We start from the raw sequence: 19,902 nt of genomic DNA, 5'->3' as shown, positions 1-19,902 counted from the left end.
GAGTTTTCAGTTGTGGTTAAATAATATGTTTTGTTTTTGTTTAGGTCATGACTTTGTATTTTGGGAAAACTGATAATATAAAAAATGGACTATTAAAATTAGAAATAAAAATCTAAATTTTACACTAACTACTCTTAATAACTATCAGTAGAGAAACGTACTAAATATTTGCTTATACACTTATATATTATTTTAAATACGTATAGGTCATTGGTAATTGAATGAATACATATATGGAATAATGAATTTTATGAAAGTCAATTCATTCTATAAATACTATTTTATTTGAGAGGTGTTAAGGTATTATAGAACAGAACAGATTTAGGACCAGAGAAGTAGGTCAAAAGATTGAGCACCTACTTTACTTATAGGAGACCTAAGTTTAATCCCCTGCATAGCCAGGTTCCATAAGGACCAATGCAGACAACCCCTAAATACTATGGACTGTGGCCCAAAGCAAACAAAAATTGTTCTAGAACTTGGCATATGACTGAATTTTGGCTTTGCCATCATGTCCTAGATATGATAAACAGTTACAATTTTAGGAGAACTAATTTTTCTGTCTTTAAATATATATAAATAATGCCTATTTATATAGATTATTAGACAAGTGATAAATGTTGAAGAGCCCAGTTTATAATACATGCTATCTAAGTATTATTTGGATAGGAATACTATCAGAATAAGGGGCCAGAGTTGGGTAGAGCATTTGCCTTGCATGCAGTCGATTGGGGTTCAATCCCCGGCATCCCATGTGCCCTCCCCCCAAACCTGCCAGGAGATTTGTGAGAGTAGAGCAATCCCCAAGCACTACTGGGTATGGCTCAAAAATAAAACAAAAAAATATATAAAAATGAAGTTTTGTGGGGCCAGTGCAGTAGCACAGCGGTAGAGTGTTTGCCTTGCATGCAGCCAACTCTGGATGGATCCTGGCTCGATTCCTAACATCCATATGGTCCCTTGAACCTGCCAGGAGCAACTTCTGAGCATAGAGTCAGGAATAACCCCTGAGCATCGTCGGATGTGACCCCCCCCAAAAGGCAAAAAACTATATAGTTTTGGGAGAATGTTTTTGTTTATTTTTCTTTTTTTGTGTGTGGGGGGATTTTGGCTTCTTATACCTGGCTCTATTCAGGGATCATTCCTGGCAGTGCTCAGGAAGCCAGGCAGGATAGTAAGGATCAAACACGAGTCAGTGGTGTACAAGCAAGATTTTTACCCACAGACTTCAGGGTATTTTTAACATTCTGCAATTTTTATCCTTTTTTGAACTTTTTTTAAATTGAGGTAACAGATTTTCACTAGGAATGGTGATATTTTAGGCATACCATGTTACTGCACAAACACCAGTAGTCCTTTATCACCCTCCCTTTTCCTCTACCCACTAATCATGATTACTCAATTTTGTAGGCAGTTCTGAGGCATTTTTTTCTGTTGGCCAGTTTCTATTTCCTTACTTAGTTTTCATTTAACATATGAGTAATGTTACCTGGAGTTTGTTTTATCCCTACTCATGTATCTTTGAATGGTATATTCCAGTTCTATCTTATTTAAATAAAACTGCAGTCTTTCATTATTTTCTTATATTTGAGTAATATTTGGTTATGTATATAGATTTCTATACCCACTCATCTTTTCTTGCACCCTTTGGTTGCAGTTGGCTATTGCATATAGTACTACAGTGAACATACATGTGCATCTTTTCAAATGAATGTTTTTGTGCTCTTAGCATAGATGCCTATGAGTGCAATTGCTAAGATGCTAGAGAACTCTACTATGCTTTGACATCTTGTTGGGCTTTTGTCTTCTTCTGTTAATATGCATAAGTTTCTTGGTTGCTTTATTATATTTGGTTCTATATGAAGGATAAGGGTGAGGTCTGGTTTTGTGAAGAATCTAACTATAGATTTTTGTCATAGTCTAAAGTTCTTATTCTTCAATTCCATACAGAGCTCATGGTGCTGAGTTTGTTTCCTTCTGCTGCTTGGGATTAGGTGTGCAAAACAGGGTTGCCTTTGTTGCTGGTGACTTTTTGGCTTTATTGTCATAATTCTTAGTTTGAGCAGAAGTGAACAATTAAAAACAGTTTTCCTTAGCTTTATAGAAAATCTCCTTTCTGACTCTGGACTACTGCCTGCACTCATTTATTTGATGCAACAGAGGGCAAAGACGATTTTTTGGCTTTTGCTTGTCTGCTTGATTTGCACCATTCTTCCTGAAATGTCCTTCGGTTACTGCACTGCTATGTCTGCAGATTGTTGCACACCAGTTCTTGCTGCTCATCCTGGGCACCTATTTGGCTAGGTCAGGCTTCCTGATAGTGAAGGATGAACATTTAGGAGACTGCTCTACTTCCATAGATCTCTTTCTCATTTTGTTCCATGGTTCCTATGGTTGCTAAGTATTCCCAGGAACTTCCACTATGGTTGCCACATGGATTCATTATTGTTGTTTTGGGGGGTAGTGGTGATGGTGGTGGTGGTGGTTGTAGTGTGATTTTTATTTTGGGAATCTGACACAAACTCAGTTTTGTCACCTTGGCAGCTATTTCCCCTTTTTTTGAAGGGAGCATACCTGACAATGCATGGGGTGTATTTCTAGTGCTTGTGTGTGGAGGGGGGGGGGGAGTGTTACACCTACTGCATACAAAAGGCCATGAGATACCATATTCCCTCATGCAAAGCATATGCTGCAGCCCTGTAAGCTATCTTCCCATTTTTTCTTAATTGTAGATATTAAAACTTTCCAAATAATTTTTAACTTAGCAAAAGAGACTTGTGAAAAGCATTTTATTGTTATATATGTTCTTGGGGCTCTCACCCATGTGTGTTGGTAGTATCAGGATTATAATGATTTCCTCACTTGTACAAGGCATTTATCCTACCACTGACCCATTTTTAATTTCATGCTTTATTTCAATCAATATCTTTTTATTTTCAGGTTTAAAATAAGCAGTTCCCAATTTTTCCTTTATAAGTAATACATTTTAATGTTTGTATAAATTTTACTACTTTCTGTAGCCAAAGGGACCCTGTTTAATTTTATTTTTAAAATTAAAAGACAATAATCATTTGGAACTTGGTCATACATGGCATTTTTATTCCTGAGTGTTTTATTATTACTGGAAGTCCAGGTTAACTGAATTTCATTTTTAAGTACTTTTTTTCAGAAAAGACTCATAAATACTTTATTTTCTCATTGAACACGATCACACTGGCTATGTGTTGTCTTTATATTAAAATTAGTTATGAATAAATTATTGTATTGAATTTTCATCTAAATATTATAAAAACGTTACTCTCATCTTTTGACATTGGGCTTGGCTAAGAAATCTGAGGGTGATGAGATTTATTTTCCCCTCACTTACAAAAGGATTCTTTTTTGCTGAATACCTGCAGGATTGTTTTATTATTGAAGTAGAAGTGAATGAAGAAGCTATTCTAAGAATATTATTAAACATTTTGTTAACAAAAGGGTTGTATTTATGCCTTCAATTATATTAGATGTGCCACAAAGAAAGCTGTTTTTTAAAGAACTTCTGTCTTTAATTTAAGAAAAATATTAGATCTGTGAGCTTTTTGATTTTCAGCATTTTACTCTTTCAGAAATCACACTTTTCTTTCCACTGTGAAAATCACAAGCCTTTCCTGTATGATAATCATTCTATTTGTCATTACTCATTTTCTCTTCTGTCTATATCATGTTAAATTTTTGTTTGCAATTCTCAATGTTATCTTAAGTTTTCATTTTCTCTTTTTTGAATTAATTCTTAATTGAACATTTTCTTTTACATAACATGGTTGTTTTATTTCTGATTTTCTTGATAAAAATTTATATTATTTTCTATCTTTATACTGCCTTGCTGTGTCTCATGTTCTCATAACAGTTTCATTTTCATTTTTAGCAATCTTTAGATCTTTTATTGTTTGTTTGTTTTTGTTTTTGGGGCCACACCTGGTGATGCTCAGGGGTTACTCCTGGCTATGCGCTTACAAATCACTCCTGGCTTGGGGTACCATGAGGGACAATAGGGGATCGAATCGCAGTCCGTCCTAGGTGAGCCGCATGCAAGGCAAACACCCTACCACTGCGCCATCACTCTGGAACCATAGATTTTTTTTTTTTTTGGTTTTTGGGCCACACCCGGCGGTGCTCAGGGGTTACTCCTGGCTGTCTGCTCAGAAATAGCTCCTGGCAGGCACGGGGAACCATATGGGACACCGGGATTCGAACCTACCACCTTTGGTCCTGGATCGGCTGCTTGCAAGGCAAACGCCACTGTGCTATCTCTCCGGGCCCAGATTTTTTTCTTAATATACTCTTTGACCTAATGTTCAGTAGTAAGTTATTTCCAAGTTTGGGAGTTTTCTTCAGTTCAGTTTGTGATTAATTTTCATGGCATTTTGGGGAGAGGTTAGTTATAATGCATATCTTTCTGATTTTATGAAAATGTGTTTTGTGATTCAGCCTGTTATGGGTCTTGGACAATATTCCATGTGCACTCGAGATGAGGGCCTTGTGCATATTGTCTACTAGATCGATCATTACCAATTCTTTTTTCAAGACTAGTCTTGTTAAGATTTTGTTTTATTGATCTATCAAGTAGAGATTGTGCAGTGTTCAAGACTTTAGTCATTATTGTTTCGCTGTTAGTATCTTGCTGGTCTATTAGCAGTTGGTTTTGATGCTCTTTATCTAATATATCTAACATATCTAGTTAGGAGTATAAGTTCTTTATGGTAACTAGATCCCCTAATCATAAACAAATAACCACCTTGTTCTCTGTAACATTTTTTAAATTGACTCTTTCACATTAACTGTCTTTCCCCTGCCTCCTCAAATAACTAAATATGCTAAATATTTTATGCTAAATATATATGACATAATTAGGCTCTTTTTCTTTTTCATAAGTCTGCATTTATCCTAGAATTCTCTGAGCCTCAATGATTCCTTTTTTGAAAAATTTTGGTGATTTTTAATAAAGCTGCAGTAGGGATTTCCATACAGTTTGTATTTGTGACATGTTTTCAAATCAATGGCTAAAACTCTTATCAAGATTACCACATATTTTAAATCTATGTTAAATTTAAGCTGAATTGTCAAAATCTTCTAAAATGGCTATATCATTTATCATCTCTGTCTGCAGTAAATCATGCAATGCTTTTGTTTTCTATTCTTGCCATGACTGGTTTTGTTACTTATTTTAGATGTTATTTTCTGGTGACAAACATTTCTAGCATCATTTTATATATTCATATTTGCTGTCTATATATCGTTTCTGATAGTATTTTCATGTGTTTGACCAGTTTTCAAATTTGGGTTTTTTTCCCAAATTTATTTATGTATTCTGTATTAATTATTTTCTCATGTGTAACTTTCAAAGATATTCTTTCAATATTTTAGCTAAGTAACCCTTAAAAAAAACAAGATGGTAGGCATCACTTTCCCCAACTTAAAATTGTATTACAAAGCAATAGTCATTAAAACAGCATGGAAGTGAAATAAAGAAAAAACCTCAGATCAGTTAAATAGACTTGAGTATTCAGAGAATGTTCGCCAGACATACAATCAATATTTGATAAAGAGATAAGAAGTACAAAATGGAGCAAGGAAAACCTTTCAATAAGTGGTATTGGGAAAATTGGTCAACTACATATAAAAAAGAAAAATCAGTCCTCCATCTAACCCCATGCACAAAAGTCAAATCCATATGGATTAAAGACCTTGATATCAGACCTGAAACTATAAGGTATATAGAAGAACACATAGGTAAAGCACTCCATGACATTGCAACTAAAGGTATCTTTAAGGAGGAAACACCACTGTCCAAACAAGTAGAAACAAAGATAAAAGATAGGTCTACATTAAACTGAGAAGCTTCTGCACCACAAAAGAAACTGTGATTAGGATACATAGGCCACCCACAAAATGGGAGAAACTATTCACCCAATACCCATGAGGCTAGGGGCTAACATCTAGGATATACAAGGTACTGACTTAACTTCAACTGAACTTAACAAGAAAAAACATCTAGCCCCATCAAAAAAAATGTGAAGAAATGAATAGAAACTTCCTCAAAGAAGAAATACGGATGGCCAAAAAGCACATAAATATTGTTTTATGTCACATGGATGCACATCAAAGTGAGGTACCATCGCACGCCATGCAGACTGGCACACATCACAAAGAACAAGAACAACCAGTGGGGGTAGGAGCAATAGCACAGTGGTAGGGCACATTTGTCTTGCATGTGGATGACCCAGGACAGACCGAGGATTGATTCTTGGCTTCCCAAATCTGCCAGGAGTGATTTCTGAGCACAGAGCCAATAGTAAACCCTGAGCACTGTGGGTGGGCCCAAAAACCAAAATTTAAAAAACAAACAAAAAACCAGTGCTGGAGGTGATATGGGGGAAAGGAACTCTCATTCACTGCTGGTGTGAATGCTGTTTAGTCCAGCCCTTCTGAAATACAGTATGGAGATTCCTCAGAAAACTGGAAATTGAGTTCCTATATGATCCAGCTATATCACTCCTAGGGATATACCCTACGAACACACAAAAAGAATACAAAAATGCCCTCTTCACTCCTGTGTTCATTGCAGTACTATTTACAATAGCGAGAATCTGGAAACACCCAGATGCCCTAATTAGTGGCCTAATATACATAATGGAATACTATGCAGCTGATACAAAAAATAAAGTCATGAAATTTTTCTATATTTGAATGGGGATGGTAACTATTCTGCTGAGTGAAATGAGTCAGAGGGAGAGAGATAGACACAGAATAGTCTCACTCACCTGTGGGATTTAACAAATATAAAAGATAGTATGGTAATACCCAGAGACAATAGAGGTGAAGTTTGAAAGGACCAGCTTACCACCAATATTGGTGAGTGCAGTTAGAGAAATAACTATACCAACAACTATCATGACAGTGGTAGTAAGTGATAGAAATAGAATGGCTGTCTTGATGACAGGCATGTTGAGGGAGGTGGGAGATGGGGAGCGTTGATATTGGGAAGGTTGCACTGATGAAGGGGCATGTACTTTTTTATGACTGAAACCCAACTGCAAATATATTTGTAATCATGGTACTTAAATAAATCTATTAATAAAAATAATTTTTATTTAAATAAAGGTAAAAAATGAAGCATTTTAAAATTTTAATTATGTTCTATTTATTACATTTTTTATTTTTATAGATAGTATTTTTGTATTGACTTAAAAATTGTTATTATTGGGATTGGAGCAGTGGCACAAGGCTAAGGTGTCTGCCTTACACACGCTAGCCTAGGATGGACCACGGTTCAATCCCCGGGCATCTCATATGGTCCCCCAAGCCAGGAGAGATTTCGAGTGGATAGCCAGGAATAACCCCAGAGCGCCACCGGATGTGGCCCAAAAACCAAAAAAAATTATTATTAATTTTTGGTTTGGGGGCCACACCTCATGACATTCAGGAGTTACTTCTGGCTATGTGCTCCGAAATTGCTCCTGGTTGGAGGACCATATGGGACATATGGGATTGAACCCAGATTCGTCCTGTTTCAGCCACATGCAAGGCAAATACCCTACCACTATGCTATTGCTCTGGCCCCAAAATTTCTTTTCTCTTTTCTTTTTTTGTTTTTTGGGCCACATCTAGTGACATTCAGGGGTTTAGTGCCCAAAATATTTCCTTATTATGACAGAGAATAATTGTCACTAGAATTTAAAAAATACTCCTGACTATTTCTCAGAAATCACCCCTGGCTTGGAAGATCATATGGGAAGACAGTGGTCTATCCTAAGTTAGCACGTGCAAGTCAAACGCCACTACTCTGGCCCTACATTTTCTCTATAATAAGTTTTACATAGGGTTTTCTTTAATGTTGCTTTGATTTACATCTCCCTGATTATTAGTGATGTGGAATATTTTTTGTGCCTTTTGCCCAACTTCTTTTTTTTCCCCTCTCCTCCCCCTGCTTCGGCCAACTTATTTCTTTGAGGAAATGATTATTCATTTCTTCTTCCCATTTTTGGATGGCATTAGAGGTTTTTTCTTGGTCTTTACTACCTTAATATCTTAGATATTAACCCTTTCTCATATGGGTATTGGGTGAAGTTTCTCCATTCCTTGGGTAAACTTTGTATCCTAGTCACTGTTTCCTTGGAAGTGCAGAAGCTTCTCAGTTTAATGTAGTACCTCTGTTTATCTTTGCTTCTACATGTTTGGACAGTGGAGTTTCCTCTTTGAAGATGCCTTTAGTGTCAACGTCATGGAAAATTTTGCTTGTGTTTTCTTCTTATAGTTTTAGGTCTGACATCAAGGTCTTTAATCCATTTTGATTTGACCTTTGTCTAGCAGCACTCATTTAAAATGTTCCTATTCTTTATTAAATTCTGTTTTCATTTTTACTGTTTCAGTGTTTTGATTACTTTTTGGACTTATTATATTATTTCACTGACTATTTATATGCCTTTGTCTAAATGTTTAAAGTAATATTTGAAATTAAATTATGTTAGCTCTTTGTTTTTATTTCAGAAATATTTTGGCTATTCTAATATATTTCCCTTTCCATATGCCTTTTGGAATCAAACTAAATTGCACATTGTACTTCTTGTCTATCTCAATTTACATTGTCAACTCAATTTAGCGTATCCCTAATGGAATTATTTTAGTTGCATATTTCTGGCTTCCTGAATTTTTTTCTGTCATCTTTTTCTCTCATATTTGCCACTTTTCTTCTACTTTGCATCTTTTCTCTTATATCTGTTGTGGTAATATTCTGCCAATGGTCCACTTTATTATTTCTCTCTCCTCTTTTGTTTGTCTTGGGTCATAGTATCCTTTATTGCTGTGGGTGAAGCACTACTTTTGATACTTTATTTGAGAATCAGTTCAGGTAATAAAGGGTCATTGTGTGCAAGTGACCTTTGCTTCATCTTCCTGTCTTGTGTGTGTGATCGTGTATATGTGTGTTTTCATTTTTTAAATTTCTAACATTAGGAGAGAAGTAATAATATTCAAGTTAAAAATTATTACATATACATGCTACTGTAGATATATGTACCTATTTATATTGCAATTTTTACTTTTTATTTATTTTTTGGCCATACACAGTGATGCTCAGGGGTTACTCTTGGCTTTGCACTCAGAAATTGCTCCTAGCTTGGGGGTCCATATGGGACGCCAGGGGATTGAACTGCAATCCCTTCTTGGCTAGTGCAGGCAAGACAGACACCTTTCCTCTTTACATTGCAATTTTTAATATGGTATCTTTTTCAGTGTATTTCTTTGGTACATTTTCAAAAATTTATTTAGTATCACTCTAGAAAGAAGAAAGAAATTTCTGATTAAATGTTTGCTAATTCTTATCAGTTGAGGTCAAAGTTTAGCTTTTTTCTATTAAACAAGGGGATGAGTAAAGGGTTAAAAAGTACAGAGTTGGTATTCACTGATTAGAAATAAATTAAGAAAAGTAATGTTTCATGCTTGAGTCTTCGATCAGTGCAAGTCTTTCTGAATATATACGGTATAGGAAATCAGTTGAAACTTGAGCCCATGAACATTTATTTCAGCAAAGTTTGTGCTTATCATGACTTTCCAATGAGAAGGTTGTAGGAACAGTTTGAGAATGTTTTATATAATTGCAGATTTGGATAATTATTTATATTTTCAGTGATATTTCATATAATGCAAATTTTTACTTTACTTTTGTTAACCAGTAATGCTTTAGCTAGTGTTCATACATCCATATACCTTAGATCTGAAAAAGTCATTTCATATATGAACGGTATGCCTATGTAGCTGTTTCAAATTGTCTTCTAAGTGTGGCATGATTTTCTAAAATTTTATCTTTTCTTCAGTATGTGATATATTAATTAAAGGACTTAATAAAATTTTCTGAAAACCATTTTTGGATTAGTAATCTTTAACTATATATTAATTTTTTGAGAAAATGTATGCTCAGATATATTGAAATAAACAAGTGTAATAACATTAAACTCTCTTCTCATTTTTAATAATCTATCAGGAATCAGAAAGTAAAACAAGTGGTACAAATTCAGCCTTCTACTTGCTTTTTTAAATGAAGTTTTATTGGAACATACATACACATGTTCATTTACATATACCTTTTTAATTTTTTGCATTTCAAAGTAATGTTCAGTACATTAAGAACAAATGACAGGGCCGAAGAGATAGCATGAAGGTAGAGCGTTTGCCTTGCATGCAGAAGGACGGTGGTTCGAATTCCAGCATCCCATATGGTTCCCTCAAGCCTGCCAGGAGCAATTTCTGAGCATAGAGCCAGGAGTAACCCCTGAGCGATGCCAGGTGTAACCCAAAAAACAAAAACAAAAACAAACAAGCAAACAAAAGAACAAATGACAAATCCATCAATATTTAGTATTTTCTAATCCTTCAGAGAAAAAAGTCTGTATAATCTTGTGAAACTCATTTGTGATGTAGTTGATCTTTCATATCTGTTAACTACTATTCTATTAGACTTTTAAAGAGAAACAAAGTAGCGAAATATAAGCACTTAATTTTTTTCTTTTTTACTTGTATTGAAAGTTACTTGTTTCTATGTATATTTTCAATTCTTAGATTAATTATTTACTTATATTACTATTTTTCTTATAGTGATATTTACCGCTATATATTATTTATTTACTACTACCTCTTATTGTTTATAAAGTATAAAATAAAAAATAAAAATTGAAGTTAAATACTAAGAGGTTGACTAAGCTTGGTTGCCCTATATATTAGAACTCACCAGAGAACAAGATTTGTTCACCAAATGATTAATTAACTATATATAAGTGTATATATTTACATATGCATAATATACACACATTATATGCATGTGTTTTTAAGGACACCTACATAAAGTTTTAATGTTATATACTAACTTTCTATGTCAAAAATCTAGTATAATCTCTAATAGTAAAATATGGTTTATTAACCAGAGTGATAACACAACAGGTAGAGTGCTTGCCTTGCATGCAACCAACTCAGATTCAATCCCCAGTACCCCTTATTGTCCACTAGAAGTGTTCCCTGAATTTTTGCCAGATGTGGCCCCCAAAAAGACAAGAAAATATTTAAACTATTATAGTGGGTCTTAGAGAATTTTAAATAAATTTTAATACTCTGTTCTGAACCAACTCCTGTTGAAGCATGTTGATTTTGTTTGTTTGTTGTTTTGGGTCCACACCCAGAGATGCTCAGGACTTACTCTTGGCTCTTTACTTAGGAATTATTCCTGGTGGAAATTGGGGGAACATATGGGATGCTGGGATCAAACCCTGGTCAAATGCAGGCACCCTACCAGTTTCTCATGTACTAATGTTTCTTCTCTGAAAGATGCTAATTTTAGATTTTTAATGCCTTCAACTATCTCTCCTTTATCACAATGTGAAACTGAAAGAAATTTATACATATTCAGTCCTATAGTATTTATCATGTTAATTATTTAGAATATTCAATTTTATTGAACCACTTTTTTTTTTGAAGCAGTAAAGGAAACTTTTTGAGTTAGGGGACTAGTTTTTTTAAAATATAAATATCTAATTTTATCTGTTCATATTTAAATAATCAATTTGATGCATTAATTATAGAATTTAAGAAAACCAAATGATATTTTCTTTGAAAACTGCCATAAGGAGATCTCAGTATTGACTTTATCCAAAAATACAAGATTAAGGTAAACATAGTTATTGTTGTCTAAGAATAATTTTATGCAAGTAGTCACAAAAAAGCAAAACAAAAAATAGAATAATTTTATGCAAGTTGGGGGCCCGAGAGATAGCACAGCAGTAAGGAGTTTGCCTTAGACACAGAAGGACAGTGGTGTGAATCCCGGCATCCCAAATGGTCCCAAGAGCCTGCCAGGAGCGATTTCTGAGCATTGATCCAGGAGTAACCCCTGAATACTTCCGGGTGTGACCCAAAAACAAACAACAAAAAAAAAGATACATGAAAAGAATAATTTTATGCAAGTCATATGGTGACATAGACAGTAACAACATATTGATTTACTTAAAATACTTTTTTTTTTTTTTTTTTTTGGTTTTTGGGCCACACCCGTTTGACGCTCAGGGGTTACTCCTGGCTATGTGCTCAGAAATCGCCCCTGGCTTGGGGGGACCATATGGGACGCCGGGGGATCGAACCGCGGTCCGTTCCTTGGTAGCGCTTACAAGGCAGACACCTTATCTCCAGCGCCACCTTCCCGGCCCCTACTTAAAATACTTTTATGTTAAAAAAACATGGTAATTTACTTTGTTATTTTCATTGAGTAAAAAAAGAAATTTTTTGTTTGTTTTGCTTTTTTTTGTTTGTTTGTTTGCCTGTTTTTTTGGTGGTGCTTATCGATATAGCTCGAGCCCTCACTGGATATTTGACACTTCTTTTGGTACTGGTGGAGTGTTTCACCTTCTTTTTCTCCATCTCTCAAATCGATGATGAGAGCCTCTAGAAGGATTCTGCCCAGTTTCGGTGTATTAGACCCTTACCCCAGTTTATTACTTTTTCTCTTTTTCAAACAAAACCATGCAACTTGAACTAGCTAGTCCTGCCTCCAGTTAGAGGGGGAACTAAGGGAGGCATCAAGACCAAACAGGTGCAAGACTACTAAGTTGTGGGTTAGATACAGAGGGGACCACATATTCTAGCCGCCCTGGGGTGAGGGAATAGGAAATGGGAGGTAGGACAGAAACGGAGGTGTAGGGAGGACAATTTGGTGATGGGAATCCCCCCTGATTTTATGTAAATGTGTACCTAAAATATTATTGTCAACACTATGTAAACCACTATGATCAAAATAAAAATTAAAAAAAAAAGAAATTATCTAATTATCTTTTACAGTTCTTATAGTTTTTATGTAGTTTTTTGAAAACTTAATATATGTATGAAAGAAATAAAAAGTTGAAATATTTTTCTTTATTGAAAGTTAATTCTTCTGCATATTTGATTTTAGACTCCAAATATCATTAAAATTATTGTTTTTCAGAAAAATTAGAATTATTTTTTAATAGGCAGATATTTTTTTAAAGTGAAGTATCTGAGCTAGAGAGAGAACTCAATGGAATGCACACATGCTATACATACTTATGTTTTGGTTTTTATCCCTAGCATCAAGGGAGTAATGCCTGAGCTTTTAACTGAAAGTGGTCCCCTAGTCTGTCTGGTGTGGACTTAAAATAAACTAGTAGAAAATAAATGCAGTGTTTTAATATTATTTTAATCTTAATTTTTAATCCAGGCTTTCTTGGGCCAGAGAAATAGTGAAAAGAAATAGTTCAGAAGTTTCCATACTTGTAATGATCCTGTTTTTATTCTTAGTACCTCATATGATCACTTGAGCACAAACAGAAGTGATCCTAGAACACAGAATCAGGAGTAGTCCCTGAACACCACAGGATGGGTCCCAAATGCATGCAAAATAAAATATCATCTCTTTGTAGATGTGGCAATTACCTTGAAATATGGAGTTTGGAACAAATAATTATGTGAAGCAAAATTTTGAAATGTCTTTTAATTAACATTCCCCTTTTGTGTAAGACATGTAAATTTAATAATAGTAGTGGATTCAGTAAAAATCTAAACTTGACAAGATAGGAATTTCATTACCTAAATTTTAAATACATTTTAATATTGAGATCATTTATTAAATTTAGCTTAAGGATTGTCTAAGTTATATGTATTTTTTGAAATCTAAATTTAGAACTCCTTTATTTGCTTTTTGCTATATTTTTCTAATTGATCAATATCTATAAACTTTTTTAGTAAGCACTAAAGTCTTATAGAATTAGTTTCTGAGTAAATAAGTTTAGTTTATTTTTAGATGGAATAATTCTTTATATTATGAAATAGAAAGTAGCACTTATATCTCAAAAGATTCTATTTTGGTCATTCTATGCATTATTTTTGTGTTAAAAATAGCAGTGGGAGATTTTTCAGGTCAAATTTCATGGTAATTATTTGTCATTGCTTTTGAGGGAACATAGTTAAACTTTGTAATAAAAAAAAACTACCTGTTTTATTTGTGTTGATGTCCAAAAATGAGGGGTAAGACAGTTTCTCATACGAATTGAAAGTCGAGGAATAAATATAATGATGAGAGTGAGTGTTTCTATCACTAGGGAACTTTCTTCATCTAAGCACATATGAACAATTGATCCTTGTAGTCATATATAGCAGTAAACATTAATAACTTAACAGTCTGAAGTCAGTGCAGAAGATATGGAGCATTATTGAAAGATGGAGTCGAGCAGGTGGCACTTTAATATGTTCAGTGTCATGGTTGACTCTAAAGACTAGTCGAATGAAATTACTTGAGGTTCTAAAGATTTAAAAAGCGAACTCATTTTGCTGCACTAAGGAAATGCTACTGATCAGGCTTTCTGTGTCCCTTTTTTCTAGGCTAGAAAATATTAACCCTGAAGAAAATGACATGGTAAGCCATTCTCTGAGGAGATTTCTTGATGTCAGTCTTATATCTTAGAGGCTTAAGTTCAATTGAGTGGGTTTCAAGAACTAAGATGTGGGAAAAAGAAGAATTGACACACTAATAATGTACATCTTTGCTGCAATATGAAAATTCAATAACTTCACTCAGTCAATTTACAATTCACATGTGCCTATTAATTAAAACCCTATATTAAATAAAATATATTAAAACTTCATATCTGACTAACATATAATGGTGTTGGTAGACATTACAGGAATTACTGAACAGAATAAACAATGCCGACACAGGGATAGCTATTCAGAAGAATGGAGCTATAATTGTGGATAGAATCTACAAGACCAAGGAATGTAAAAAGAGAATAACTGCAGAAGAAATGAATGCAGTGATAGAAGAACGGGATGCTGCTTTGTCTCAGGTAACAGCATATATTAATAAAAGCATACACTTACTGTCCCCTCCCCATTTATTTACCATGCACTCCCTAAAATTACTTTCTTCACTTGGACTTAATTTGCATGAATAATTAATGCTGTAATATTCAGGCACATTAAAATAGTTATATATTTTGTACACCATCATTTAAGTACACGACAGATCTTTATGTCTCACTAAAGCTGTTAGCACATCTTAACATTTTAAATTTATTCTTTCATTACTTTTATATGAGACATCTTATTTGAGTCCGGTTTTGTGAGGCCTTCCACATGTTTTTATTACTGTTTTATTCCCAGTGCCCAATACAGTGGTTTTTAGTAAACACAGATAAATGAACCAAATTATTGGAATATTAGTTTAAGTGTGTTATTTACACCTTCCTGTTTGAAACCAGTTAACTACCTAATGTTACTACTTTCATTTATTCCTTCAAGTAGTGGTTGCATCCCTTCCATAGTAGTTACACTGCTGGACTTTGAGAATTAATTCCTCATGAGTGGTTTCAGAATCTTATTCTATTTTCTTCTTTAAACTGATACCTTGTACTGTACCACACAATACACATTTCTTTTGAAACCATGTGTGCACCCTGTTAAGCTTCTCTTTCATTTTCTGGAGATCTTAGAATGTTTCATTGCCTTTTTGTAAATGTACAATCTATCAAAATTCTTGCTGATTTAAACATCACTGTATATGATCCTTTCAGCATCCTGATTCTCACCTCTTGAATCTCTCCACCAGACAGCATGTGCCAGATGTTTCTTTCATGTGGAATGACTATATCTGTGGTTTGTCCTTATTAGTCTCTATTTAAAATTTGCTAATGCCTATTATAAGGCAGTAGAAACTTACACATTTCTCAACTTATTAAACCTTGAAGTTATGATTACCGTCTTCATATAGTCCTTTATTGGCTGCCTCTTCTTGCTATTCCTTGTTTTCTCTTCACTAAAAAACTATTTTATCTTATTTATAAACTATTTTTTATCATCTGAAATCCAACCTCTTTTTCCCAACCAGTAAAACCAATTTCTTTTGTCCATAATTTTATCTACTACCCTATATACATTTTCACCCATGTATTCTGCATTTCTACCTTATTATTTACTATATAATTTGGTTAAAAACAGTCTCTATACATTGATTCACTACTTTTCTTGCTTGCAAAAGGTTTGTTACTCCTTAATCAATTTTATTTTTCTCTCCTACTTTATCAATCTTTTACATTTTCTAATAGTTCGTTTCTTTCATTATCTAAAGTGGGTTATAATTTGTTTCCTTTGAATGTGGGTGGAACTTTTTTTTTTGTTTGTTTGCTTGTTTTTGTTTGCTTTTCAGTCACACCAATGATGCTCAAGAGTTACTCCTGGCTACATGCTCAGAAATCGCTCCTAGCTTGGGGGACCATATGGGATGCTGGGAGATCAAACCGCGGTCCGTCTAGGCTAGAGTGGGCAAGGCAGATGCCTTATTGGTTGCGCCACTACTCCAACCCATGGGTAGAAATTTTTTAAGTGTTGGTCTATTTGTGGTTATTTTTTGTAATTTGGGGAAGGCTTTTTAAACCAAAAGCTTTATTATTCCCCAAGGCCTTATAATATAAGATTCTGTCATTGCTACTAGTATAGGAAATAGATACATTCCTATAGATAGACATTCCTCTAGATAGGAAATATTCTTTTTTGTTTGCCATTAAAGACAATATAGTCATGTCTGCCTTCCAGCTGAAAAATTTTGGTGTAGACAGTTCCCCAAAGTGGATTTGATGATGTGTTGACTGAAATTTCTCATTTACTGTTAGCCAAAAGGCTGAGAAGCAATGACAAGAAATTCTCAGTGTGAAATTTTGAGATGTTTTCTTTTAAAGTGATTTTATTCCAAATTTTTTATTGTTTTAGCATGGATGAACTAAGTCCTACAACAAAATTAGAGATTGAACTTTATGGAGGGCTACACCTGACTGCTCAGAGCTTTCTCTTGGTTCTGTTCATAGATCACTCTTTGTAGAACTTGAGGGATAATATAATATGTAAGTGCAAAAGATTGAAGTGTGAAAGACAATACCTGTGTGATAGACAAGTGCCCTTCATGCCATGATATTTAATCTCTTGAACTCATATAGTAAAGTTGTCCCTTTAAATGAAGGTGACTAAAGCAGGCCTATTTGTCAAGATAAATAATTGAATTGAGTCTTCAAAAAAAGAAGATGCTAGCTATGCAAAGAATTAAGAGAATAGCCCTTCAGAGATAGTGATCCTTGATCACTGAGCCAAGAATAGCCCCTGAGGGGCCAGAATGATAACACAACAGTAGGGTGTTTGCCTTGCACATGTCAGCTGACCCATGACCAACCTGGATTCTATCCCTGCCGTCCTATATGGTCCCTCAAGCCAAGAGTGATTTCTGAGTGCATAGCCAGGAGTAACCCCTGAGCATCACCAGGTGTGGCCCCAAAAATCAATAGGGAAAAAAAAAGTGAAGTGCTTGGAGGAGATATTGTCATGTGATGAAGTAAAAGAAAGAAGCAGCAGACATGTCTGTAAGTCATGTTAAGGAATCCAAATTGTATCTAAACACAGAAAACAATGAAGGACAAAAGCAGTTTTAGTAGTCTAGTACAAGGATGAAACTGATGTTAGCTGAGAGGAATAAGTGTAGTTTGAGAGAAATGGAACAATTAGGGAAGGAGATTTCGACAGTAGATCAAATAAGTTCATGTGACATTGGATCAGATTCTAAAGGGAACAGAAGGAATTAAGTTATTTCAGATTTGAACACTGGAAATTTGATTTATGGTGATAGACAGTTTTTTTTTTCTTGGAGAATAGCAAGTTTTGGAAGGAAAGTTCTCAGAAGCAGTACTTTTAAGAATAAAAAGCCTTCGTTCAAACAAAATAGACTTAATTCAAACCAAAATACTAAGCATGAACTTAGCTATTAAAGCTAGAGATAAGATTAAACTAGGAAAAAGATAATTGAAATGGAGGAATATGTAATCATATTAAATGATAGTTGACCTCAAACTCAGAAGGAGAGAATCACAAAAGAGACTGGAAAGGATTTTAAACATGGGTAAGGAAATTGGAGGGAGCCAAGAATATGAAAAAAATATTGCACAAGAACAGAAATCTACTGTTTTCTCTAATGGGTGTTGAGGGCATGGTAGGAGTTTTGTCCAGGATAGAGAACACATTAGAAGAGGTTAAGGAGGGCCCGGAGAGATAGCACAGCGGTGTTTGCCTTGCAGGCAGCTGATCCAGGACCAGAGGTGGTTGGTTCGAATCCCGGTGTCCCATATGGTCCCCCGTGCCTGCCAGGAGCTATTTCTGAGCAGACAGCCAGGAGTAACCCCTGAGCACTGCCGGGTGTGCCCCCTCCAAAACAAAAAAAAAAAAAAAAAAGAAGAAGAGGTTAAGGAGAGAATAGAAAATGAGGTCATGAAGACAGTGACTGTTTACAACTCTCACATCTAACCCACTATAACCAGTTGGAGGTAGGTGTGTTGATAAGAAGAAAAGATAATCATAAGAAATAAAAAAGATCCTTGAAATAGCCAAGTCCTGGAGTAGCTAAATAGATTAGGAGACTGATTTCATTGTAACAGAGAACCTAGATAGATAAATATTCTGTTGACTTGATACATTTAAGTAATGCATTCTCTTCTCAGTAAAAATAAAAAATGTTAGGTTAATATGGCTTTTCAGTGTTTTGATTAAGTGGATAGTACAAACAGAAAAAGAAGTCATTTTGAATTTGTATTTTGATTTTGTCTTAATGAACATACCTAGAGAAATGTAGCATTTCCAAATCAGAATGACCATTTAAGGGTATGAACTATAGAATGATGGGTAGAACATTGGTCTTACATGCAGCCAAATCAGATTTGATCCTCAGCATCCCATATGGTGCCCCGGTCTGCCAGATTTTAAACACACTGCAGGAATAACCTCTGAGTGCCACCTGTTTGACCTAATAGTAATAATAATAATAATAATAATAATAATATAATAATAATAATAAATTCTATTTGAGAATTAGGGTAATTAATTTCAAGTTAAGCCTGCTAGGGAAAATGTGTAGTTTCTTTTAACAATCCTTAGATCTAGTGTGGTGATAAATATAATTTAGCATTAGATATTAATGTGTGAGAGGCCAGCAGGATAGGCCAAGGCTTCTAGCGTCAACAGTGACAAGAGTTGCAGATGGAACTGAATGGGCTGTTTTGAGATAAAAGGCAGAATCCTCTAGTATAAAGGGAGGGAAATCCTGGTAAGTCCGTCTAGGAAGGAAAGCCAATGTAGGAAGAGTACATTATTTGTCTTATAATTTTTTTTTACTCAAATAGGATTTGAAATAAAGCTTTTGAGAGTATCACAGTGATTTGGAATCAGTATGTTCCAGATATTTTTCTGCATAATTTTATAATGATTTTATTAGTAGGGGCTACTAAGTGATCATTATTAGAATATTTCAAGATCCAGAAATATACCTTTTCACATTCCTGGTAATGATTATAAATTTTCTGGCTGATTCCAGCTAAGAATGCGGGAGTATCAACCTTACATGCTCAGAGCCCATTTTCAATTTTCATGTAGATGTACATGTAGATCTGGTAGCCTCTCAGCACCAGTAAAGTGAACACTGGGCAAATAGTCCTTGGCATTGATCTTTCATCCTGTTAACCAAGTATTTTTAGGTGTGGTACCTGAGCCCCCCTGAGCAATCCTTGGGGTACATCCTCAAAGCAAATAGAAATACTTTGTATGACTAAAAGTCTGGGGGGAAATGCAAAGTATGATTAGGGGCCCAGCATAAAATGGCAAATTTATTTTGAAAAGCATACCCAAAGTCTTAGCCAGTGATATAACTGTCATAGTTATATAGTTTCCTTAACAAAGGAAAAGACCAAGTAATTTAGTTTCTTAATATTTTCTTTTTTAGTGCTACCTTCCTTTCATGTCTGTATAATTCATGTAATGCCTAGCATATAGTAGTAGATTCAAAAT

At 34.6% G+C, this 19,902-nt stretch overlaps 1 protein-coding gene across 1 annotated transcript in view; it reads left to right on the top strand.

The window, feature by feature from the left end:
- The window catches only part of MIPOL1 (mirror-image polydactyly 1), a 251,632-nt gene that overhangs the window by 48,700 nt on the left and 183,030 nt on the right, over positions 1–19,902 (top strand). Inside the window, exons 7-8 of the mRNA XM_049766979.1 lie at positions 14,413–14,446; positions 14,706–14,876. Of these exons, the coding sequence (XP_049622936.1) occupies positions 14,413–14,446; positions 14,706–14,876 (205 nt within the window). The remainder of the gene's footprint in view (positions 1–14,412; positions 14,447–14,705; positions 14,877–19,902) is intronic.

Source organism: Suncus etruscus, chromosome 2, assembly GCF_024139225.1.
Source record: "Suncus etruscus isolate mSunEtr1 chromosome 2, mSunEtr1.pri.cur, whole genome shotgun sequence".
Lineage (NCBI taxonomy): Eukaryota > Metazoa > Chordata > Mammalia > Eulipotyphla > Soricidae > Suncus > Suncus etruscus.
This window is presented reverse-complemented; position numbering and strand designations above follow the sequence as displayed.